This window comes from Caretta caretta, chromosome 8, assembly GCF_965140235.1.
Source record: "Caretta caretta isolate rCarCar2 chromosome 8, rCarCar1.hap1, whole genome shotgun sequence".
Lineage (NCBI taxonomy): Eukaryota > Metazoa > Chordata > Testudines > Cheloniidae > Caretta > Caretta caretta.
The window spans coordinates 52247876-52274513 of NC_134213.1; the positions used below are offsets into that span (position 1 = coordinate 52247876).

Below are 26638 nucleotides of genomic sequence, written 5' to 3' on the forward strand. Positions count from 1 at the left end.
ATAATGTACTTGTTTCTATCACTGATAACTAAACTTGACCTTTTTTCAGTGTTTTTCCAAATATATTTCATCGTATTAAATGTACTGAACAGTATATTTGCATGTCTCATTTTTTAATATCATATTTTGAGAATGAAGTTCTTTTTGTTTGACCATTTTTTTCCCTCTGCTACACTATATTTGGCTATGATAGAAAGTAAGATCTTTCTGTACAAGTTTCATTGGTCAGCACAATTTTGGGAATAGCTTTTTTGCTATTGTAATTGGTACCACAGAGCCAAGAAAAATATTGTCTGATTTTGCCATAAATTGTATGCCTGAATAGCCATACGGATGGGCTTTATCCTTTGCAATGTATTCAAACATGGTAAGGTTTAGTCAGCTGTTGAAATACTTCTGTGTCTAAGGCATACGCATGAATTGACTTGTAAAATGGTGGCTTACAGTTTTTGGCGAGGGCATATTGGTGGACAGAACTTTCTCATATGCTACCAGAATTGCTGTATTCCTGCAAGCCAGGAGGCATTGTGAAATGTTGTATTTTTCAGTTAACACACACTATTCATGACCCTGTAGATTGTATAAGCTTCAGTAATCAGCTGAATATAATTCGCCTTGGGCAAGTTAGGCTTGTTCAGAATTCCAAGTAAACACCATGCAGGTCCTTATTTTTTGTATAATATTTTTTGTTTCAGAATGTCTTAAAATAGTCAAAAATAATCAGAAAATTTCAATTGGCGTTTCAAGGTGCTCTGGGAGAGAACCCCCAAACCTCCCATTTATTTGTAATTCCCTCCCTTCAATTCCCCCACTTGGTTAACCACAAGGCCATTGCCCGTTCCATTTTGCACTCTCTGCCAGGATCACCATCCACATCACAAGGGTGTGTCTCAGCCCTCCATCAGGGGATGCTCAAATTAAAGCCAGCTCAGCCCTTCCTCTGACTATTGAAATCTCAGGTAATCCAATTTTTGAAAAATCTTTGATTTTCATGGAGAACTGATTCTTCTTCTATTTCTGGAAAAGTGTTTTTAACACCTCAGACTTTCCTGAGGTGAGCTCAGCCATGCACTCCATCACCCTAAATGAGCCTTTTCAAATTCAAGTTGCATGGTAACCCCTGGAGGTGCATGCTGCAGACCTCGTCAAATATCTTTCTCTCTTGAAATCCAGTTTGTGTAAATTCTTTTGGAAGTAACATTTCCCTCTGGTTCTCAATATATAAGGGGGAAGGAAAGTCGTCTTAAAAATAGGAAGAGCCAACTCAGCATTGTCACCTGGGGAGTAGGTCATGCAATGCAATCAGTCCCCAAAATCTTCAACTGAAGAAGCTGACATTTCCCACTCCCTCTTGAAACATTTTGAATCTTATGACTAGTCATCTCTTCCTGAATGAAGCTATTGGGGATGAAGTAGATCTTGTGCACTCCCATTTAAAATTGGCAGATTGAGCTTCTCAGTTTATACAAACAGAACTGAAAATGAGACACAGATGCAATTCCTTTGCCTTACCTATTCCAGATTCCTGGACAGAATAGTGGACTCATTCTTCACTATCCAGAGGAGAAAACAGAGTCATAAACAGAGTCCCCTTTAAAAATTAATGGGCTCAGTAAGCAAACCCATTGTCACCAAACACTTGTCGCCTTTTAAAATCAACTCTTCCTTTTTACATCTCAACAAGACCATTCTTAGCATAGGGAAATCCTAATTAAAGTGGACTGAACAAGCATTCTGAAAGAATTCATGGGTTGCAGGACTGAAAACACTCTGAAGTGAGGCTCTAAATCCTTCTCTACTGCACTACAGGTACTCATGTCCACTGTTGTCTTTGTTCACATAACTGTGTCTTTGCCACCAACATGCATGATACTGGAATGGCCCTTTACAAGGTTCTATTGGTCATTTTCACCTTAGTGGCAGAGAAACTTTGTCTGCTTCAACTACAAGGACAATAGGCCAGATTGTTGCAGGTGGTTGGCTTCAGTATAAACCCCTTCAAAAAGGGAACATACCGACCACACATGTCTGACCATAGACTTATCTATCACCCACTCTCTGCATTCTATGAAGAAAAGGGACTGGAGAGGAATGATTTAAAAAACAAACAAACCCCTGTTCCCTTTCTTTAAGTGTTCTCAGGTGGAACTCACAGCAAATCTTACAACAAGCTCGGGTCATTCTCATAGTACCCGCCTGGCCCCGACAGTCTTCTAAATATTTCAGTGGGAGCCCCAATTACCTTGCCGCTCTTCCCGGACCTTCTTACTCAGGATCATGGGCGTCTCCAGCACCTGAACCTGCAGTCGCTCCATCTCACAGCATGGAGGCTCCATGGCTGAATCCGTTCAAGCTCTCCTGTTCAGAACAAGTCAGACAGGTTCTTCTCGGCAGTTGGAAACCCTCCACTAGAGCCACATATCTGGCCAAGTGGAAGAGATTTTCAATCTGGTCAGCTCAGCGTGACTTGCCTGCGGCGCTAGCCTCAGTGCCCCAGATTTTGGATTATCTTTTCCACTTGAAGCAGGAAGGTCTCTCCTTGTCTTCTATAAGAGTGCACCTGGTTGCCATCTCGGCTTTCCATCTGGGGGTACAAGGCTGCTCGATTTTCGCTAACCCCATGGTCAGCCTGTTCCTGAAGAGCCTCGACAGGTTGTACCCACATGTCCGCCAACTGGTTTCTGCTTGGGACCTTAACTTGGTCCTCTAGGCTCATGGGGCATCCCTTTGAGCCTTTAGCATCATGCTCCCTGCTCTACCTTTCCTGCAAGGTCGCGTTCCTGATGGTGATAACTTCAGTCTGGAGGGTGTCTGAGCTCAGGGTTGTAACGTCGGAGCTTCCCTACTCTGTATTTTTTTAAGGACAAGGTTCAGCTCAGGCCCTATCCAGCCTTCCTCCTGAAGGTTGTGTCGCAGTTCCACATCAACCAGAACATTTTCCTCCCAGTTTTCTACCCCAAACTTCATGCGAGTTGCAGGGAGCAGAGGCTCCACACTCTCGATGTCTGCAGAGTGCTGGCCTTTTAAATTGAGAGGACAAAACTATTCAGGAAGTCAGTACAGCTCTTTGTCGCAGTGGCGGACAGGATGAAGGGTCAGCCTGTTTCAACACAGCACATTTCATCATGGATTGTGGCCTGCATTACAGAGTACTACAGTCTAGCAGGGATCCCAGCGCCCCCGATAACGGCGCACTCTACAGGGGTGCAAGCTTCTTCAACAGCTTTCCTGGCTCAAGTCCCCCCCCCCCCCAAGAAATCTGCAAGGCAGCGACATAGTCATCGGTGCACACTTTTGCCGCGCACTGTGCGATTACTAGGCAGGCCAGAGATGAGGAGGCCTTTGGTAGAGCAGTACACCAATCAGTGGACAGCTCCAACCCCACCTCCTAAATTTGCTTGGGAGTCACCTGATTGGAATCAACATGAACAAGCACTCGAAGAAGAAGAAAAAACAGTTACTCACCTTTCGTAACTGTTCTTTGAGATGTGGTGCTCATGTTCATTCCAATACCCACCCTTCTACCTCTCTGTCGAAGTAGCTGGCAAGAAGGAACTGAAGATGTCAAGGTTCCCTTCTTACTCTGAACTCTAGGGTATAGATGTGGGGACCTGCATGAAGGACCCCCCTAAGCTTATTTCTACCAGCTTATTTCTAAAAACTTCCCCAAGGTACAAATCCTTCCTTGTCCTTGGACTGCTGCCAGGAAAAACGGCCACTTGGAGTTCCCGTTTCCCTAAAATATCCCCCCAAATCCTTTTACCCCCTTTCCTGGGGAGGCTTGAGAATAATCTACCAACCAAATAGGTAAACCAGGTGAACACAGACCAGACTCTTGGTTTTTAGGACACTAAAAACCAATCAGATTCTTTAAAAAAACAGAACTTCATTATAAAGAAAAAAAAAGTAAAAGAAACACCTCTGTAAAATCAGTATGGACGGTAATTTTACAGGGTAATAAGGTTCAAAATACAGAGGATTCCCCTCTAGGCAAAGCTTTAAAGTTACAAAAAACAGGGATAAATCTCCCTCTTAGCACAGTGAAAATTCACAAGCTAAAACAAAAGATACTCTAACACATTTCCTTGCTATTACTTATTATTTCTGTAAATTACATGTATCATTGAATAGGAGCTAGATTACTTGCTTGGTCTCTCTCTTTGTCTCAGAGAGAACACACACAAAGAGACAAAACAAAAGCCTTCAACACACAGATTTGAAAGTATCTTCTCCCCTTATTGGTCGTTTTGGTAAGGTGCCAACCAGGTTATCTGAGCTTCTTAACCCTTTACAGGTAAAGGAGGGATTTTATGCTACCCTTAGCTGAATGTTTATGACAGAATGGGTGGCGGGTCAGCAGGGCTATATGTTAGGCGCCATGTGGGCATGACTCCAGGGGGCGCCCAGGCCAACCCGACGGATGCTGCTAAGGGAAAAATCTTCCGGCCAATGTGCACGTACGTGCGTGCACACACCTGATTGGAATGGACATAAACAACACATCTTGAAGAACAACAGTTACAAAAGGTGAAGAACTTATTATCTGGATAATTGGCTAGTTCGTGCACTATCAAGGGACTTCAGTCTCTCTTCAGCCCCAAAGTTCTTCACCAAATGCATTATCCAGATAAGGAAATATTTGAGATAATTGGCTCGTTCGTACACTGTCAAGCGACTGGGTCCAGAGCAATGTCCTACTCATCAGACAAATGTTCTTCCATTTAGGGCTGAAACTAAATTTGGAGAAGTCACGATTAAAAACCCACTCAACTCATAAGTCATAGAAGCAGACCATGATGCCAGAACAGCCATAGCTGATTTCCCAAGGGAGTGTTATCAATATCAATCTGTAACCACCCTTTCCAACAGCCTCAAGTCCAGGACAAGAAGAACAGTGCCTGCCTGCCTTCAGCTCCTGGGTCACATGATCTCATACATATATGTAACTTAGTGTGGCAGAGTTCACTTTCGCTGTCTGCAGACCTGACATGATTTGGTATATCACCCAGAAATCCTCTGGACATGCGGATTTGCGTACCTGAATTGGCAGCTGGATCCATAAAATGTATGTAGAGGAGTTGCATTTCTGTCTTGAGAACCAACTGTTACTCTGGTAACAGATGGGCCCCCGTAGCCATTGGTAGATGCATCTCAGTCAATTTCAGGTGCAAGCTTCTTGGTTACCTCAGGAGGTTTCCTTCCACATAAACATGTTGGAGCTCTGAGCTATTCATCAGGCCTGTGAGATATTTATACCCACCGTTGAGAACCAATGGTGCAAGTTCTCACAGACAACACCACTGCCATGGTTGTTGTTGTTGTTGTTTTTTAACAAGCAGAGAGGAGCACAAATCTCCCAACTGTGCAAGGAGGCTGTCCTCCTATGGAATTTGTGAATCCTTCACAATGTTTCCCTGAAAGCCTTTCACCTTCTGGGAGTAAGAAACATGCTAGCAGATTTCCTCAGCAGGGTTTTCATAAACCAACATGAGTGGTCAATCAAGAAAGACTTCCTTCTTCAGATTTTCCACTGCTGGAGGTATCTATAAATAGACTTGCTAGTGATCAACCTCAACAGCAAATGCATGAGGTTTTGCTCCAGAGTGGGCCTCAGCCCAAGTTCCATTATAGATGGTTTTCTTCTCTGGTCTGGACACCCCCACCTGCATTCCTTCCAGTTCCTCTAATTCCAAGAGTACTGAGGAAGCTGAAACAAGAAACAGCGTTGTTAATCCTTATTGAACCAGCATGGCCAAGCCAGTATTGGTTCATGGATCTATATCGACTGTCTATCCACTCACCAATAACTCTAGAACTAGTCACAGATTTTCTAACTGAGCACCAGGGCAAATCTCTACATCCAAACCTCAAATCTTTCCACTTTACTGTGTGAACACTCAGAAGAAATTGTTTCCAGGAGGTTCAAACCATCTTGGTGAGCAGCAGAAAGAATCCACTGGAGCCAGGTATGCCGTTAAATTGAAAGAGATTTTCCATTTGGGTACAATCCCACAGTTTATTGCCCCATCTCACAGAGGTTACACATGTGCTGGACTATCTTCTGCACCTGAAATCATCAGGCCTTTCAAATAGAGGTTAGGTGAACTATCACAAAATTATTTCTGCATTATATCCATCAGTAGATGTGTTTTCCATCTTCTTTCATCCCCTCATTTCTTGGTTTTTGAAAGGCCTAATCAACATTTACCCTCCCTTGTCTGCTTCTGTACGTGTCTGGTATTTAAATCTAGTTCTCTCCAAATTGATGGCCCCTGATTGAGAACCTATGACTACAACTTCATTACCTTCATTGTCAATGAAGACTCTGTTTTTGGTAGAAAATCTGCAAGGAGGTTTCAGAACTTCAGCCTTGCTTGGCTGATCCTTCTTTCACAGTCTTTCATAAGGACAAGATATCCATTAAGCTATATCCAAGTTTATGTCTAGGGCAACCTCAGCCTTCCATCTAAGCCAAATGTTTAATTTTTGGTGTTTTTTTTCCCCCCAAAACCCCATTTATCTGAGGATGAAAAAGTACTCCATACTTTGGATGTTCATAGAGCCCATTGCATTTTACTTGGATCATGCTAGATCCTTCAGGTACCACATGTACCAAATATACCAAATGACTGGAGCATAGCCAATGTGATTCCAATTTTTAAAAAGGGCTCTAGAGGTGACCTTGGCAACTACAGGCCAGTAAGCCTCATTTCAGTACTGGGCAAATTGGTTGAAACTATCGGACCCATAGATGAACATAATTTGTTGGGAAATAGTCAACATGTTTTTTGTAAAGGGAAATCATGCCTCACCAATCTACTAGAATTCTTTGAGGGGGTCAACAAGCATGCGGACAAAGGCGATCCAGTGGATATTGTGAATTTAGATTTTCAGAAAGTCTTTGACAAGGTCCCTCACCAAAGGCTCTTAAGCAAAATAAGCAGTCATGGGATAAGAGGGAAGGTTCTCTCATGGATTAGTAACTGGTTAAAAGATAAGAAACAAAGGGTAGGAATAAATGGCCATTTTTCAGAATGGAAAGAAGTAAATAGTGGTGTCCCCCAGGGATCTGTACTGGGCCCAGTCCTATTTAACATATTCATAAATGATCTGGAAAAAGGGGTAAACGGTGAGGTGGCAAAATTTGCAGATGTTACAAAACTACTCAAGATAGTTAAGTCCCAGCCAGACTGCGAAGAGCTACAAAAGGATCTCACAAAACTGGGTGACTGGGCAACAAAATAGCAGATGAAATTTAATGTTGATAAATGCAAAGTAACACACATTGGAAAACAAAATCCTAACTATACAGTACAATGATGGGGTCTAAATTAGCTGTTACCACTCAAGAAAGAGATCTTGGAGTCGTGGATAGTTGGGAATCATCAGGAAAGGGATAAATAATAAGACAGAAAATATCATATTGCCTCTATATAAATCCATGGTACGCCCACACCTTGAATACTGCATGCAGATGTGGTTGCCCCATCTCAAAAATGATATTTTGGAATTGGAAAAGGTTCAGAAAAGGGCAACAAAAATGATTAGGGGTATAGATTGGCTTCCGTATGAGGAAAGATGAATAAGACTGGGACTTTTCAGCTTGGAAAAGAGGCGACTAAGGGGGGATATGATGGAGGTCTATAAAATCATGAGTGGTATAGAGAAAGTAAATAAGCAAGTGTTATTTACTCCTTCTCATAATATAAAAACAAGGGTCCACCAAATGAAATTAATAGGTAACAGGTTTAAAACAAACACAAGAAAGTATTTTTTCATGCAATGCACTGTCAACCTCTGGAATTCCTTGCCAGAGGGTTTTGTGAAGGCCAACGCTATAACAGGGTTCAAAAGGGAGCTAGATAGATTCAGGGAAGATAGGTTCATCAATGGCTATTAGCCAGGATGGGCAGGAATGGTGTCCCTAGCCCTGTTTGCAAGAAGCTGGGATTGGGTGACAAGACATGGATCACTTGATGATAACCTGTCTGTTCATTCCCTTTGGGGCACCTGCCATTGGCCACTGTGAGAGGACAGGATGCTGGGCTTGATGGACCTTTGGTCTGACCCAGTATGGCCATTGTAATGTTAGGTCTTTCCCCCAGAATCTTTGTAAACTATACTGAAATAATTAAAGGTCAATCAGTGTCATCTCAATGCATCTCACATTTTGTTTCTGTCTGTACAAAATTTTTTTTACAATCTTGCTAAAGTCTCTTTTCCATTAAGAATAGCAACTTACTCAACCTCATCAGCTTTCCTGAGCAATGTTCCAATAACTAATATGCATGCATATTGTACATGTGGTCATCTGCATGTACTTTCCACTCTTTATGCCATCACTCATCCCTCTCATGATGAAGCCAACTTTGGCAAATCGGGTGTTAGTCTCTGTTTGGATGAGCCAAAGTTCCTGGTCCTGTAAGGGAACTGCTGATGTGTCACCTACAGTGGAATGTATATGTGCACAATTACTCAAAGAACAAGTTACTGTAAGGTAAGTAATTTTTTTCTTCATGTGTGCTGGTATTTCTTCAAACATATGGGGTCTTAAAATAGTAGAATGGGGACTCTCCTTATAGATTCTGGGGATCTCCCCATGCAACATTACTTATGTCTCCTTTTCCCCACAAAACTCGTTAAAATACTAGCAGTTCTGAACAATAACTAGGAACAGTCATCCCCCAGCACCCGCTTGCTGTCGCTATATCAGGCACACCATCTCCCCTCTGGGCATCCTCTTCCCCCACCCCCGTGATAACACCTGTGAGAAGTTGAGCTCAGGGATGTGACATTCCATGGAAAGGACCCCCAAGGCACAGAGCTCTGTTTGCTTCACCAACAAGACAGAGAACCCTCTTGCCCCCCAGCTGGGAACAGGTCACTGATTCCTGTGCAGTCCCAGGAAGATAAGTGGAGGTGGACATGTTGTGACGGGGAGGATAGTGGCAGCACCCGTGCTGCTGGTGGGTGGGACTGTGTCTCAGGAACTAGGACCTGCTCTCTCTTGGCTCCTAGCCCCGGTATCCCACCTCTGAGACAGGAAAGATGATGATTTTGCGATCTGAGAGTATTGAAAAAACTGCTGCAAGCCTTTGCTATCCTGGAGTTTTGGAATTCACCCTGATGAAGCCCCGTATGTCAAGCATAACTGCACAAATCACCAATAGTTTGTTTCATAAACAGTTTTTTTCTATTTGTTGCTTTTCCCCCCTGTTGTTCTGTCCCCCAATATTAACGCTGATGTTAACCTCACAGTTTTCCAGGTAAATTTTTGCACTGATTTTTCACCCTTTTTTTAATTTTTGAGATAAATACTGATACATTTCCTGGAAACTTTAGAAAAAATATAAACTGGAAACAAAGGTCCTTGCACATGGTGAAAAGACATGAATTCGTCTAGACTAATTATGCAGCAAATACCCATTTTGAGAAGACAAATCTAAAAGGTAAACTTCATGTCCCAAATGTTGGAGCCTGATAATAGTGGAAAAATCAGACATCCTTGCTAATACTTTGAGCTCTAACAGTAGCCCAATATATTTAAGATCTACAGAAGTCTTCAGTGTTACTGAGCATGAGGTGCTGCTAACTCAAATGGTGGGACCTCCAACTAAATATGGAGATGATGCTGGTTTGAGAAATGAAGTATTTCAAAGACATGGCTATGATCATGGCATCTAAATTGTCTAGACTTAAACTCCAGCTACCTCAGAGACTGCTTTTCCCTCTATGCTCTGCCACAGTGTCTCCTCTCTGCAGAGATGTTGAAACTATTACATGAGTTCCCAAGAAGCCATTATCCTCATGGCTGTCCTCAGCTCTGAATCTTTTCCTGGAAATCTGCAAGAGCCCTTACCTAGCAACATGTCATAGTAGATGTAAGACACAACTGTTTCATTGATGGGCTCAGGGCCAGAACTTCAAGGAACACAATTTTCTGGATGACAATTCTCTCCCTTTAAAAATGGCATCTCTCTGAAAACTGATGTAATATTTGCTGCATCCTAGTGAGGGTTAGTGGGCAGAAAATTTAGGTAAGAAAGGCAAAAGGTGTAAAATAAATGCAATTATATTTTTGCAGAAGCTCATAGATTTGGTCCATCATTGTCATGGAAACCCAGGTAGATTTTGGTTGTAGTGGCAGTGTAAAATCTCAAGGTTATGTACCTACACACCTAAGATATCTCCTCATTACATTCTTTTAACTACTAATTACTGTACATCTTCACATATAGCTAAAACTTTGGTTGAGAGACTAGGAACACCTAGTCTCCTGCCAAAATGGTCAATCTAAACATTTTTCTACATTTCCTTAAATTTTGGCCCCAAAATGAAATAAAACCATTAATGTGGCTACTCAGTGGTAGTTCTGTTAAAGTTCTCTCTTGAGTGCAGTATTTTCTAATTTAACATCATTCCTCACACAGATTACTCAGCTATAGTTAATTCTGTTGAGCACAGTATGGATTTACAGCAAAAGATAGTTTTGTTTTTGTTTTTTTAAGTTTGATGTTATAACTGATGATCCTGTGGCAAAAAGATCCAATAAAACTGCCTTTTTGCTGACAGAACAATATACAAGGTGGTTTGTGCTCAAACCATTGTACTTTTCTGTGGAGAAGGCAGATCGAGCCCCTATTGCATCTTTCTCTTACTAAACAGAATTTTTGTATGTGAATGCCAGTATGTCTGCATCAGGCTATACATTGATTGATTTTAAAGAATTATAGTTTAATTTTAAAATTTTCATTAGATTTTAATGCTCTTATTTCTTTCACTTGAAAATAAACTTATTGGAAAAGTTCAGAGTTTACAGGTCATGAAGTTTCAAGATAAAGAAACCATAAGAATATCAATAGCTCAACCAAAACGGCATGGTTGTGAAATAGGGCTTTGTTACGGACCTATGGTGTTAGGGCAACCATATTTCCTGCAATCAACTTGGCTTCACTCCCATTGGGAGCCATGGGAGGAATGGACATTTTATGCTAATGAGACTTTTAGCTTCACTCCTATTGAGAGCAATGGAAGATAGTGACCCTTTTGAAAGACGGTAGATCTTCATGGAATTCTTTGTATTAGAACATTATTGGTGCGTACCTGCTGAAGAATAAACTTTCAATAATGGAGAATAACAGTAAAAAAAAAATTAATCCTTTAAAAAAATGTAACTAGTGCATAAGATTTCATTGAATTTTAACTGTTACAGAAGTTTTAATAGTCTGCATTATTTCATTATTAAGGTAATTCAAGACCAAAAAAAATGGTTTGATAGGTGCTAAATTTCTTAAAGGATCCATTTAAAAATTAATTTTAACTCATAAATTAACCCATTTTCTTGTAAATTCTCAGAAAATGTATTCTATACTTGAAGAGTAAGAGCTGTAATTTTTGGGATGATACTCAGTATTCTTCATATATAACAAACTGGCTGAATCCTGCTTTAAGTGCAAAATTCATCTCAACCCTAAATGAACTGCAACCCTTCTATCTTTGTCTTTCTTTTCTAGTTATTGAGCCGAAAAGACAAAACTACTTTTGAAAAATTGGAGTATGTTATGAGTAAAGAAGATAATTACAAACGACTTAGAGACTATATTAACAGCTTGAAGATGACTCCTTGTATTCCTTACTTAGGTAGGTAAGCTTAATAACTTTGGTGTGCAGTATTAAGGTAATAGTACTTGCACAGTGACTTGCAGAAAAACTAAAAGCCATCTTTTAAGCTGTATTTGAGAGTTTTTTAGTGCTTTTACAAAGAATGTAGAACCACTTGGTTGGCTGTAAATGTTTTGTATATAGCAAGAAATAACGTTTCTACTTAAGAAGAAAAATTCCCATTAAACCTTTCAAGTGCTCCTAAGATTTTTGCATAGAGTATCAGTTTTCTTGGAGATGTTGTGTAGATTTAATGGTTGACTCATGAAGAAGCAGTTTGAGACTGTTACGCCTGGCAGTTCTTTCCAAGAACTAAACATTTGACTATAGATTTAATAATGAAAAGATATCAGTCACTAATTTCAGAGTCAGCATAACTTCTGGAATCTGTTTTAAATGTTGTAGAATCTGATTTCTATTGCATATATTGTCACTTTGATTACACTGAAGTGACTAGGATATTAAATTGGTGCTACAAAATATAAAAAAAATAAAATGGGTGATTTATAGAGATTTATCATGAATAATTTGCCTTCCTATGTTTCCAAGAAATCTTTACTGATTTATTTATATATTTGCTTACTGTATATAGTTTTTATTGCTATGATGATCAAATATTTTCACCAGCTTTTTGGAATTACTTGATTCTAAAGAGCAGCTTTAAATCAGGATTAGTGCCTACCCGTGTATTTTTGATATTTTTGTTGTTGAATGTTAATTATATAAAACTTCAGTAATTATACAAATGTTAAAGAAATGCTTGTCTGACTGTTTCCCTCTCCCAGAAACATCAGGCAGATCACATTAGTCCATCCCACGTAATATGCATTGTGTGGAAGACATCAGTTATTCCTTTATCTACATCAAGATGAGCTCCAGTGGCCCACTACAGTTGACTAGACTTGATGATCTCCCCCCTCCCCCCCCAACCCTAAATATGCTATTTTCTCTTCCTCACTTATTTGGGCTATTTTAAGTCCTCTTGGAGGTGGGGATTAGAAATCCTTTATTGTGCTAACATCCACATTTCTGGCATGATAGATACTTCTGCCTCTGTATTTTATGGGGGGTAAAGAATCAGTCCTGTCAGACAGATAACAAGGGAATACTCAGCCCCCTGCAAGTCCCACTATGTTCTGCTTCAACAGCAGCAGGCAGAGTTAACCAGACCTTTGCACTGAAGAGGTTTTCTGAGGAATTTTTTTTAAGTGTGATTCTGAATTAGCAATTTGGTTCTATAATTTAATCTTCTAAATGTCAGCTGTGTCTCAGGTTTGTTGGCCTTATAAGTTGTCCCCCTCAGCTCTGCTTACTCTTGTGAAATACTGAAGCAGCTGATGTTCCTTTCATATGACTTTCACTCAATCAAAAAGAACAGTGGGGAAGGGGAAATACTTAGTTCAATGATACCCACTCTTTAGAATCAGTTTATTGAACCTACTTTCTACCTCTTTGGCAATTCCAACTTGATTTTAGCAGTGACTCTGCTCATGAACTCCTGTATAGAGAGATTAATGTTTCATGTACTTTAAAAACAGATTTTCAGGTATTCAGATATATGGCATAGGAGATTGATTAATTAGATTTGTAATCCTTGCAATCAGATCAGAACTGAACCTAATCATAAAACATAATTAGAATGGAATTTTAAGATTTGACTTCTTCCAAACCTCCAAGATGAGAAAATGTTTTCTTTAGAGTGTTGGAAAGCTCCAACTTCCAGCTATTCAAAGGTTTTTTAGCATTAGCTTTTATCTGTTATGGGTTTATGAGATGATGTCAGACCAAGCAAAAACAATTTACAAGATAGGCCAGGCTGCTTTCAGTATCCCAGGTATCCTGGGCTTCTCTGCTTCTTGCTTAAAGTCTTTTTGTTAGCTAATGTTTTAGAAGTAAAATATCTATTTTTCTCTATCTAGCTGATTTGGATTTTTTCTATTGCTTCCTTAAGTGTACAAAATACAAATATATGCAAAATTGGCAAGGGAAAACAGAAAAATACTGGAAAACTGTATGATTGTTCTTCCTTTTATTTGAAGTTTGTGCCAGTGCAAACATCTCCCTTTAGACACATAAACAACATTTTGTCCAAATTCTGCTGTAGAGTAAGTCTTTGGACATAACACGTCAATTTATTAAAGTCTAATGTGTATTTTCTTTCTGCTTAGAAATTAAAAATGGGTTTAGTTGATGTCTGTAATGCTTCTTGCTGGGACCAGCTGTAGTTTAAAAACTAGTCTATCATCTGGCTTTATACAGTACTAGTTGTTATTAGTGACAAGAATGTCGTATGCTTCCATTTTAATTCTCCAGAGGAATAGTGAATTAGATATACTTTTCTGGGGTGCTTTCTCTAATGTTACTTAACTTCTTACGGATAAATGGCTGGAAAAGCAAATGAAAATGGTTTGGAACAGTAATCTTAGTAAATCTGGAACTGTCTTGGAAGCTTAACTGTTCAATTCAGTTAATCTCTTCCTGCAATGAAAAATGTAACTTGTTGTAAGACCTGTTCAGAATTTATAAGAATATTCTCTCTAAAGTTTGTTAACTAGGGATTTTTACTGAAATGAGTAGAAGAATATTCAATACAAGAGCAATTTGCTAATTTTTCTGATTTTCCACTTGTTGGCTATAATCTATTAAAGGTTTTTTGTTTGTTTTCTGTTTGGTATGTAAAACGTATACAGAAAGAGTATTGCTTCTGTGTTAAAAGATTAACTGGTTTAATGGCTCTGCCATGGCATGACAAACTTAGTTTGGAAAGCAACTTTGGATATCACACTCCAGGAACTGGGAGAATGGCATTGCTTTATAAAGGTAACTTTTCTGGACTTACAAGGCAGGTTGATTGCCACATGCTGTCTGAGATCCCTGCTGCTAACAGACGAAGAGTTGCATTGGCACTGGTCATGAAGGACCCTGCTGATAGTGGGATTGGTAAGGACACAAAAAGAGGATGACTGTGGTGTTGTCTCAGAAGTTTAAAAGGAGTTCAGTTTTGTCTCCAAAATTAGTATGGGTGTATCTTCACTGCAGAGTTAACTTGGGCTCTTATTTGCATGTTGTCCCTAAACTATCTCATACAGACACACAAACCACTATCCTGAATTTGTTGCTTACTCTTGGGGCTTGCTGGTATATCTGTGGTTATAGGCTAAAGCACAAGTGAGCATGAAGGCTAAATCGCTCGTGGTGTTAGTCCTCCAGTTCCTTCTCATAATTCCCCCTGAGCCAAGAAGGTCAGGCACATTCTTCTACAGTTCACTGGGAAGGAATCCGACCATCTCCACTTAGTGAGGTACTAAGAACCATCAGATTTGCCCCCAGAATTCCTAGTGACATACAGGTGAGTGGAGCACCAATGTGCACTCAGTAACTCAAATGTGGCTTTTCAGTGTGGCCATTCATACCCAGGCTAGGCTAACCTGGGTGCTCAAACCTAGATGCCAATCACCCAAGTTAATTCTGTAGTGAAGACATATCTTATATGGCCAATTTAAATTGTCAACGCAAACTGAGAATGGATAAGTCATGTTTATTTTATTCTAAGCAAAATATAACCTTTCTGAAAAAGGTTTATAATGGAAATTCTGACAAAGCCCTTGTTATAGTTGTGCTGCCGACTTCACAGTAAAACAAGTGGGTCATACTGCTAGAAATAAAAGATGTTTTCTTGACCTAAAATTTACTACTCCTTGAAAGTCTTTTATATTTGTGTTTCACTGAAGGTGAGATCAGTTGTGCTAAGCTGTTGGAGCTGGGGGAGGGGGGAAGAAGAGGTTTTCAGAGTAAAGGTATAAACATTTGTCTGGTGAGTACTAGTCTGGCAAATCATAAGGAAAAAATTGTGAATTACTGCTCTAAATCTGAAAATCATTAAAAAATTTTCTTTGTTCTTGTCATAAATTACAGAACAATCTTAAGTGTTGTGCTGGGGATTTGGCACTTTGACAACACTCATTCTGTAGGAGAGAGAGAAAAATAGAATAGTGTGCTGCATAGGGGTATGGAACATGATAAATATTCTCCATGTATAATTCTTGTAGGCATGCCTATTTCATTTCCCTAATGGGGAGGCAATACAATTTATACTACTGAGGATGTTACTCTGGGAAAGACAATTATGCAGAAAAATACCTTTAGTCAGGCAAAAATTGAAGTCAGTAAATTGAGCAAATCTTCCAAGTGCACTGCTTATGGTTTCCCTTGAGATGTGATTTTTGCAGTCTTGTAAGTCTTCCCTTGGGGAAATAATTTGTGTGTGTGTATATATGTGTATTTAATGTGTGTGTGGGTGTATGTATTGCATACAAAAAACGTACATTAAAAGAACAGTATTAAGGTTGCAATGTCAAGCACTCAGAAGTTAAGAAATGTCAGAATTAAGGTTGCCTGTGCAACCTTAACTGGCTCCCTTGTGTGTATGCATGGCAGTCTTTAATTACATGATCGGGTTTTTTTCTAAAGGATACTGTTTCATTCAGTGCACTGGATGAACGATGCTCACTTAATGAGCTACTGTTTAATAATGTTTCTCCTTGTACATTGTGTGGCCCTATGCTTTATTTACTGCATGCTATTCAAACTCTACTCTGGAAACAGAATTGTTAATTTCCTCATGGGTTTTCTTATGGCGCTCATTACTATAGTATCTGAATGCGTCAAAAACAGTGAATTGTATTTTCATAACACCCCTATAAGATGAGTTGATATTATCCCCATTATATAGATGGGGAATGGAGGGATAGAGATTAAGAGATTAAGGTCAAAAGTATCCACTAATTTTGAATGCACAATTTGAAACACCTAGGAGCTGGGGGGTTTTAGTGTGTATAACATTATACAGCAGTTACTGTTTTGGGGGGATTTTTTAAACTTTTTATTAAGGCAAAGTTGCAATAAAACATTAACATACTATATTGTACATTACTTATTCAGAATCAGGTTAATATGCAAAGAACCCGACTAATATATTTAAAGCACAGTTCTTTGAGTGGCTCTGCATAGTCCCTTTTATGGATACTGCACCGCCTTTTGGTCCCTAATGGTAGAATCCTCTCTAAGCAGTGTCTGTGCTTGGATGCCCCTCGTGTTTCTACCCTCAGCATCTCTGAATATGCTGAGGGAAAGAATGTACAGCGCCTTCTACTAACTCAGTTCCTTCCAATTATTGTGCCAGGTGGAAGTGAACTGCTCTGATCCGCTCAGTCTGGGGGTTTTCTCCATTTCTTGGTGTCTTTGTAATTGTTTAGTATAGTTATAGTTCAGTGATAAGTATACTTAGTTAAGTTAGTAGTCAGTTCTGGGTTATGGTGGAACTGAAGAAAAAGAAGAAGGCTGTATTCAACTGATGTGCTTCGTGTCCCAGTGTTGGATAACTGTCTTAGATGCCTGAAGTACTTGGCAGAGAGCCACTCTCCTTCTCGGTGTTCCATCTGGTGGACTTTCATGCCCAGAGTTCACAAGGAGAGGCAAAGATTGCAGGTACTTAACCTTAAGGAGGCTCTTGAAGCTAAACCTTCTAATTTTTGGCATTTGTTGGATCCAAGATCTAAGAAGGCCAGTCTCTCTGCTCCTGTGACTTTCTCCAGCAAGTCAAAGCAGCTTAAAAGATTCCAGGAAATTGGAACCTTCATTGGGTCTGGCTTGGGATCCTGTTGCTCGAGTGGTCAGGACTTTGAAGGCACCAATGATGGGGAAAGTCAGGCTGCCTGCTGCAGAACCAAGAGTCATATTGTTGACTCCAGCTGTGTCAATTTCAGAGTAGAAGCAAGGGAGGAATCGGACATTGTTAGCAGTGCCAGCTCCCGCAAGTGAGATTTATTGGATCTGTCCAGTCCTGATAGGGTCTCTACTTTTCCAGGTTCTGATTTGAGGACTAAAGACTAAATTTGAATATTTCATTAGGTCATCATGCACTATCAAGATCTGTGGCTTCAACCTCAGGTCCCGGGTCCATCTTCAGATCCACAAAAGATTTTTACTGGCTTCCAAGCATTCCTTGAATTGAAAGTTAGAAGGTCTTGGGGAAGAGACAGGGCTTCTTCTGTTCAGAGGTTGACAGCATCTTCACCTAAGAGGAAAACAGGGGATTATGAGTCTTTCTTTTGATCCTTTTTTACCACCTCCTCCTCTTAAGACACCTACAAGGTCTCCAGAAATAATTTTTTTCTCTTGTTCATTTCTCTCCACACCTGGGGTCTGTTCCTTCTCCAGTGTGCTCTGTTATGGATCTGAGGTTTAGAGGAGGATAGAATAGAGAGATTTGTTTCCTCCTGGTTCATGCTTCCTTTGCTCTTTCTCCTATGGTATGTTCCCAATTCCCAGTTTTTGGGGTGACTAGTAGTCCTGGGCTCCATGATCTTATTGGGTGCCACCACAGGCATTTTTCATTTGTCCTCCTTATGAACTGGAAAGGTGATGTTTCATCTTTAAAGGATTCAGCAGTGGAGAAATCCTCGTATTGGTTCCACTGGTGCCATTTGCATCCCAGACAGTGATGAAGAAGATGAGGCAATGGCTCCTCTTTTTTGAACAAGAGCATACTGACACAGATTATGATCCTGATTTGTCATCAGATGAGCATGTGAGAGTGGCTTCTGCCTCTTCCTCTCTGGGGATGCTCTGCAATTCCATGACCTGATGGATTGCCTGGCATCCATGTTGAATATACCTTCAGTAACTGGAGGAAACCCATCCAGCGTTTGACATTCTTGGGGCTACCTCCTAGAGTAGGATGTCATTACCGATTCTCGATGGTCTGCTGTACTCTGCTAAGACTGTTTGGTCCACTCCTGCTTCTTGCCAGCCTATTTTCAATAAGGCTGATAAATATCAGATACCTTTGGAGGGGTTTTTATATTTTAACATACACCTTGTTCATATTTTGCTCGTGGTGCTTGCTGCCAGTCGCAGGTTGAGATATGGTTCCACTTCTGCTGATAGAGAAAGGAAAGAGAGAGGTGTTTTCCTCTTCCTCTCTTGTTATTAGGGTAGCAAATTATCAAGCAGTTATGGCCTGCTATCAGTTCCACTTGTAGGAAAAGATGGCATTGTTTGTGCAGGATTTAACACATGACAAAAGGAGATTGTGAAATGCTATGCTAATGGAGGGTTAAAATGTGGCAAAGGATGCCCTCAGAGATTTATTTTGTCTTGGACTCTTCCACCAGAGGATTTGCTTCTTTAGTTACTCTGAGGAGACATATGCTTGGCTGCACTTCTCTTCTCTGGATACTAGAATTAAGGTTGAAGATTTCCCTTTTGAATGGGAGGTCTTTTCAGTGAAAAGATGGATGAGTTGCTAGAAAACCTGAAGGAGACAAGATCAACAGCTCACTCTTTGGGCTTGATTTCTTCTACTAGGAGGACATCTCCTCCTCGTTTTCGTTATCAGAAACAATATTAGCCACAATCTTCCTCAACTTACTTCTCATTAAGTCAAAGACGTTAGCAACAACACCAGCAAGGTAGGTATTTGTAGAGCGAATACGAGAAGTAGTCTTTTTAAATCGAGGCCTAAATCTAAACCAGCTGCTTCCTCCCTCTCGTTTTCATTGAACAGTAGGTATCGGATTTGATGTGAGGATTGAGAGTCGAGAACTAGTCAGCAAGGACCCTTCCCTTCCTTTGTTTGGAGACAGACTAGTCCATGGTATCCACAAATGGAGGCTTATTACGGATCCTAGAAATATATAGAAAAGAGCTATGCCATTCAGTTTGAGAAACTGCCCCTTTCAATTCCTCCTACCTGTCTGTTTTCAGGAAACCTTCTCATTAGACTATTCCACTTTGAGAAGTGCTTCTGATAGGGGCTGTCAAAGAGCTATCACATCAACATCTGAGGGTTTAGGCTTTTTATTCAAGATATTGGGGGTGGATGGGTTCATCATCTGATTTTAGATTTAATACATTTGAACGTTTCAGTTCTTTATATTCATTCTGGGCTCCATAAACCCTTCATTTTCAACTATGGGTTGGTTTGTGACACTTGATTTAAAAGGACACATATTTTCATGTTTTCATCAGATGCAGTCATCAGAAGTACCTTTTGTTTTGTGGTGGCGGGATGCCATTTCCAATACAAGATGTCGCCATTTGGCTTGTCCATGGCATCAAGAGTATTTGCAAAGTGCCTCTTTGTGGTAGCAGCTCATTTGAGAAAGCAGAGCATTTTTGTTTATCCATATTTGGACGATTGGCTATTGAAAGCTGCTGTTCATGATAATCTGTTAAACCACATTGCCTATACAACCACCTTTTTTCAGACACGGGGCTACTTTTGAATGTCAAAAAGTCGACTCTCCATCCAGCTTTCAAGGAAGCAGTCCCTGCTCCAAAGCATGGGGACATCACAGCGTCTCAAAGAAAAGGTCACTAGAAGCTTTAAAGATGGGCAAAACGTAATTTTCACTCACCTCTTTTCTCAGAAACTGCTGCATTGTTTTTGGCAATTACAATAAAATTTACTTAATTTTCTTAGAAAGTCAGATTATATTGAATGAAGTCTAGATTAGTGCAGCTGTAAAATAACTGCCTTAATTAGAAATGTAACTGTAATTTAGATAATGCAGATTCTCTAAGTTTTCCTAATGAAATATTGAAACGAACTCTGAGGTGACAGTGGGGTAGTGGTAAAAAAGGAAAGCTGAAGACTGCTTAAAGTCCAATGGAATCCGACAGTAAAAGCCTGACAGAGAAAGTGACATACTGAACCTAGTTTTGAATGACAAAAGGGAAATGGAGAGATGAGGTGGATGAGGTAATATCTTTTATTGGACCAACTTCTGATGGTGGGAGAGGCAAACTTTGGAGCTATGCAGAGCACTTCAGGTCTGGGAAAGGTACTAAGAGTGTCACAGCTATATAAAAGCTCAAACAGATGGTTTTGCATAAGTAGTTAGCACATATTCTAAGGGACCATTCAGGGTGAAGTGTCATTTCACAGGAAATATTTTGATACAGGGCATGGGGAAATGCACATTCCAAAAGTACTGTGACAGCAGCCACAGTTTGAAAAAAAAATCTTATTTCTGAGAGCAGAATTTTGAGTTCTTGTTTGGACTTACTGATATTTCCCATGAAATTGCAGTTAGTAACAGATGGAGAAGCACTTCATTTTGTGATTACCATGGCGCACTCTCTCTTTTATTAACACAGGTGGTTTTTTTTAAAAGGAAACATTTGTTTCAGGGGAATGCTGTTTGTTCAAAGAGGAATGGTCATTAAATCCCATTGTTTCCGACTGAATAAATGTTACATAAATGTGTTAGCTGATGTTACTTTGTATTTTTCAAGCAAACGATATGCCAGCCTTCAATATTTGTAGCCATATATTTTGTTTTTCCTTTCGGTTTATTCTCATGAACCGAAGATGTCTAAAGCACTTCATTAAACAAGTTGGGTTTGGTTTACATGCACTTTGTTAGTCAATACATATATGTTAGGCATAGTGCACACCGCCTTAATATTGTGTTTTTTCCAACACGTGGGCAGTTATATTAACTGAATTATGTCTTTCCCACAATCCTGTCGCCATCCATTCACTAATGTCAAGATATATAGCCACAGTACCTGCAAAGCTGAAGTCAGCTTTGGCACTGGAAAATATGAAACATGTCAAAGATAAGATACGTTTGTTCTCTGTCCTAGTACAAGTTGCAAGGTACTTTCGCAGGAACCTGGTTTGAGATGAAGTATCCAAAACTGAGAAAGAAGTCATGGTGCCAGGAAATACAAGATAAAAAACTAGTTGGTGCTTAGTCTTAGGTGATGTACAGAGTGCTTTTACTTAGTAAACAACCATGATATAAATATTAGGTAGGGTTGGAAGGGGGGAGTATATTGTGAGCACCTCTTCTGTGTAAGGTGAATTTCATGCTGTGAGAAACAAGCTTCCCTGAAGGATTCTGTGAAGTAATAATTCTTTTCTTTCTGCGTTGAACTGCATTGTCTTCAGTTGATAAACTTGGCTATGCTTCACTGTTTGGTCTCTCAAACATTTTTAATATTAAACGACAAGTGTAGTTAAGCAATTGGCTATATTATAGACAGTAACTTTTCAATTTACCTATGCATTGATACTAAACATGAAATGAATAAAAATAAAATATTTACAAAAGCCACCACTGGCTAATCATACATTAATCTACAACAGGGGTCGGCAGCCTATGGCACGCATGCTGATTTTTAATGGCATGTTGCTGCCTGCTGGGTCCCGGCCGCAGGCCCCACTCAGCCTGCTGCCAGCCTAGGTGAACGGAACCCCAGGCTGGCAGCGGGCTGAGCAGGCCAGCAGCATACGACCAGCATTTTAATTTAATTTTAAATGAAGCTTCTTAAACCTTTTGAAAACCTTGTTTACTTTACATATGACAATAGTTTAGTTATATAATATATAGACTTATAGAGAGAGACCTTCTAAAAAACATTAAAATGTATTACTGGCAGGCAAAACCTTAAATTAAAGTGAATAAATGAAGACTCGGCACACCACTTCTGAAAGGTTGCTGACCCCTGATCTACAAAGATTGTGTTTCAGACCTGTAGTGTATTGATTGATTGAGTCCGAATATAGCTTTAATTGAAAGAACCAGCTATTGGCGTGCCAGCCACAATAGTGTTATACATAGCAACTATCCTAGAATGATTTTGTCTAAGTGGTTGAGAATGTGAACTTTTGTTCCTTTTAATGCCCCAGGATATACTTCGTCCCTTAGGACATTCAGCTAGACAGTTAGGTGGAGGTACAATGTGTCTTTACAGCAGATATGCAAGGATGCAATTTAGTCTACAACTGTCATCCTTACTAGGTATTACAGAGTAAGCTGCTCTGCCTGTACTGAGGCAGAACTTCTCTCTAGTATAATCTTTTATAGGTTTGGAGATGGGATTTTCACAGATCTCTTACTAAGTTGTGGTGTAGGCTTGTTTACTCTGAAAACGCTTTCTGATCTTTAAATGGTATTTCTCCAACTAAACAAACTCTGTTCTTATAGTGTTCAAAATGATAGATTTGAGATATTCACATGATTCTGAATATTTTATATTGTAAAATGTTACCATTTTAAAAAGTCATCAGCTCACAACTTCAGGATGGTGCAGTTTTGTGACTATTAACATTTGAGACTGATTAACTTAAGAATTGGATTTTGAATCATTTTGTTGAGCAAACTAGTAAATAGTGCTATAGGTGGGACTGTTCTTTGTTAATACTTGGCAAAGTCAACTTGAGTCTATGAAACCAAGAAACTCTTTACTCTATGCTGGGTTTCTTGTGTACCTAATCAGTACCTGGAAAGTATGAGTGAAGTAGTAAAAGTCCCTTCCATCCATTTATATCTGAGCCACAAGAGTGTCAACCCAAATTTGCCTTAGAAATACCACTCTTTTCTTGCTTTTGAAGTTGATCTACATCTTTCCTCATCTAGGCAAGCACAAATGTCCCCAGACTGCATTTATACGAAGTTTAGAAATAAATTAATATAGTAATTAACATTAATTTCTTTAACTGCATCATATTTTCTGAATTTACTATGTAGTGTCAACATGTTATAAATTCTGTTCAAGTCATGAACTAATAAAAATGAAAAAAAATTTGAATTTTAATGCCTTCTTGGAAGCTGAGATTAATTGCAATTATTTCAAAATGCCAGTTGGGTTACAATTTGCAAAAGGTTGAGAAAATGTGTATTTCATATATTCTAGTAAAATATTTTTTAAAGTTTTTACCTATTTTGCTGATCATCTTCGAGTTTTCAAGTGATCAAGAATGATTTTCCTATTCAGTAGCATGCATACCATAGATAGCATGGCCTGCATGCCACATGTGTTCAATACAAAGACAAATAGAAAAGACATGAGCACTGTGGAATTTACTCATGCATTTATAAGAGTGTTTGTGTTATAAGAATTGTATTTTGTTTTTATTGTGCTAAGAAAACATTTCTCCTAATCACTTTGATGGGAAGCAGAATACACATGTCCTGTAAGAAACAGGCTACATTATTAGCAACTATTTTATGTTGAATTCACAACTTCATGTGGAAATAACTTTATCGTTTATTTGCAACAAAATATATTTCTGCTGGCAAAACTAGAGTTTCTCTCCAATTTTCTGTCTACCATTTTAGGGTGCAAACTCATTGTGTATGTAAATGTTAAAACAATGTAAGATCAAATATACATTGAAAGTAATCTTATAATCAGTTTTTAAAAAACTATTAAATAACTGAAAATGAATTCATTTTCACATTAAAATAAGACAAATAGTTTCACATTTTTACATTTAAAGGTTGAACTGATCTGGAGAAACTTGTACTGTAATCTAAGAACTATTTTAATCATTTTAATGGCTGCAATTAATGTAAAATGTATAGGGCTTTAATGAAGATCAATATTTATTGCAAATGTTTAACCATCTTGTGTGTTTTGTGAATTATTAGAAGCTGTATATTTAATACATATTGTATCACAGTGAGAAAGTTTAAAAAAACAAACAAACCCAAAACACTTGTAGCACTTTGGAGAGCTAAATTGTGCAAAATAAGAGTTTAAATGTAACTTTTTTTTTTCCTGGAGCTCAAGCACTGAAAAGTTTTATATTTGATCACTTGAGATGGTGAGGTATGGGGGAGGGGTTTTTTCAGTCAATGGGTCTGATCATCATCTGAACTGCTTTCAGGGAATATGAACCTCCTCTGTACTCAGCCCAAAAAATCCCATCCTGATATTTGCTTCTGTAATGGCCTCCTCTGTACCACACTCCATTAAGGTTAGAATGTGCGCAAGCATTGTACCACCAGCCTCCTTTGTGAAAATGGGCACAATTTCCTGTTGGGAGAGAATAAAATAAGTGAAACCTCAGCACTTCAGAGGGGAAATAATAGACCATGGATCCTCAAACTTTTTGAATCTATGTCCTACATATTAACATAGTGCTTGTCTTGCAAGCCACTTTGCCTCCCATTTGTGATGAGATGAATCACTTCTCCTTCCACTTACAGTTCTCTAAACTCCGTTGCAACTACAAACTGCAGTTCACAGAAGATTGCTGGTAATCTGAGGAGAGCTGGCTGGTCACATGGTGCTGGCTCTGCTCTTTGATTTCAGCTGCTTAATTATAATGAAAGAAACTAAAAAACATATTAAATACTTTATTACTTTCCTATGTAAGCAATCGTTAAGAATATCTGCTGTAAACTGTTCTGAAGTACTTTTGCGGGAGCAACATGACTTGTGCCTTAAGTTTCAATTTCAGTGATTTGTGGTGAAGTTTACCTTATGAAGGGAGATGGTGGTCAGTCTTCTCCGAAGTTTTAAAAGTAACAATGATAACAGCAATTTTTTAAGTTATCATTATTTTTAAGATCCTACCTACGTTGAGGGCCAAAACTGGACAATGATTGGTGCCATAACACGGTATGTTTTTCTGTGGGTCATTTTCAGTTTTTAAGCAACCAACAATTTTATATTAGAGCTTTTTATCATTAAAGGGGCATCATCAAAAAGAATAATATTTTGTCAGAAAATGTTGTACTTACTATAGATACAAGTAACATGCAAGGCCCTGATCCTACAAAGACTTATTCATCTACTTAATTTTATTCACCTGTATATAGTCCCATCAATGGGACTACTAAGTAATTCAAGCTAAGCACATGTACAGATCTCTGCAGATAAATTTTTCTTATAGACAATGACTCAGTTAATCCATCTTGATAAGAATCTTTAAATTATTCTGGAGCATGAAGTGTTTGATCTGAGTTTCTGTCTTCTGTATTATTTCTCGAAACAGTTATATATGCAAAAGGTGGCACTACCAATGGAATCTGTTGCATTGAACAGCTTTTTCATATGTATAACATCATTAAAATTCCCTTACCTGTGTATGTATCTCTATCTCTGTCCAGTGTTGTAAATTGTTTTCCATTGTGCCATATCATGGAGTCCCCTGCATTTCCCTGGTAAGTTCCCAGACGCAGCCTATAGAATTCACTTTCAGGCTCCAGGCGAAAACTGCTGTATTCTGCATAGACTTTCTTATTACTCCAGTCTTCTAGTTCAATCAATAGCCTATAATTGTCCTGATTGGTAAGCATGTAAATATTTTCTAGTCCCAGCCAGTACTCTCCATCAACATTTCCAAATCCTTTCTGTACAAAGAAAACCAGAATATGAGGTTAAATCTACTAGTTTTTCTGAATCTATTGAATGAAGACATTTATCAGTAGTAGTAGTAGTATATCCCAGTAGAATATGTGTATCTAAACTAAAAACTGTTAAGCTTTTAAACTTCTGCACCACCCTTTTAATTAGTTCCTTTGGGCCAATTTCTGTCACCTTTATTCAATCTAAGTAGTACTACACTCCATGAGTTGTCTCACTGATATCAGTGGGACTACTGGCAGTGTAATGTATTACTCAGCATGAGTGAAGATGTCAGAATCTGATCCTTTGCACCTTTGATTTCCACAATGTGCTTTTTGAATACTGGAACAATATTTTCTGTGGCACAACAAATGTTGTCCATTAAGACCATATGACTAACCCATTGCATGAAGTACTTTGAGGCACAAAAGATAATTATAGATGAGTAAGCCAATTCTCAAGATGCATAACTTTTTTGTATCTTTTACAAGGTAGACTGATTACATATATAATGAAATACCAATCCATCTGTGTACTCTAGATTTCAGTTCTAGTAAATTCAGTAAGGCTATTGGTCTTGAATCACAGACTGCTGGTATGATACCTTTTTGCTAATATTTGCAAGGCATTGTTTCCTTTCCCTAAGAAAATATCCATTTTACTATCAATGTCTAAAGTGTTTGGAGTTGTAAATAAAATACTCATTGTTTTTCTTTTAATTATGTGGTGTTTAGTAGGATTACAAATTCTTTTTCTCCATAAAACACTCTAAGTGAGAGCTAGTTTGTGGGCCAGTTTTCCCAAAAAAGTTAAGCAATTGAAAAAC

The 26638-nt window shown here is 38.9% G+C and overlaps 2 protein-coding genes across 11 annotated transcripts in view; one reads left to right on the forward strand and one right to left on the reverse strand.

Annotated features, from left to right (window-relative positions):
- The window catches only part of RALGPS2 (Ral GEF with PH domain and SH3 binding motif 2), a 277132-nt gene that overhangs the window by 139930 nt on the left and 110564 nt on the right, over positions 1-26638 (forward strand). For all 9 annotated transcript variants that reach the window (XR_007358002.2, XR_012669645.1, XM_048860736.2 and 6 more), the window contains one exon: positions 11514-11640. Coding sequence is in view for 7 of the 9 variants with exons in the window: in XM_048860736.2 (XP_048716693.1) it covers positions 11514-11640 (127 nt within the window). In the remaining 2 variants the exon portion in view is untranslated. The remainder of the gene's footprint in view (positions 1-11513; positions 11641-26638) is intronic.
- The window catches only part of ANGPTL1 (angiopoietin like 1), a 32686-nt gene continuing 27208 nt past the window's right edge, over positions 21161-26638 (reverse strand). For both annotated transcript variants that reach the window (XM_075131492.1, XM_048860741.2), the window contains exons 5-6: positions 25547-25817; positions 21161-24495 (exon numbers count right to left, since the gene is read on the reverse strand). In XM_075131492.1, the coding sequence (XP_074987593.1) occupies positions 24308-24495; positions 25547-25817 (459 nt within the window). In that variant the 3' untranslated portion in view covers positions 21161-24307. The remainder of the gene's footprint in view (positions 24496-25546; positions 25818-26638) is intronic.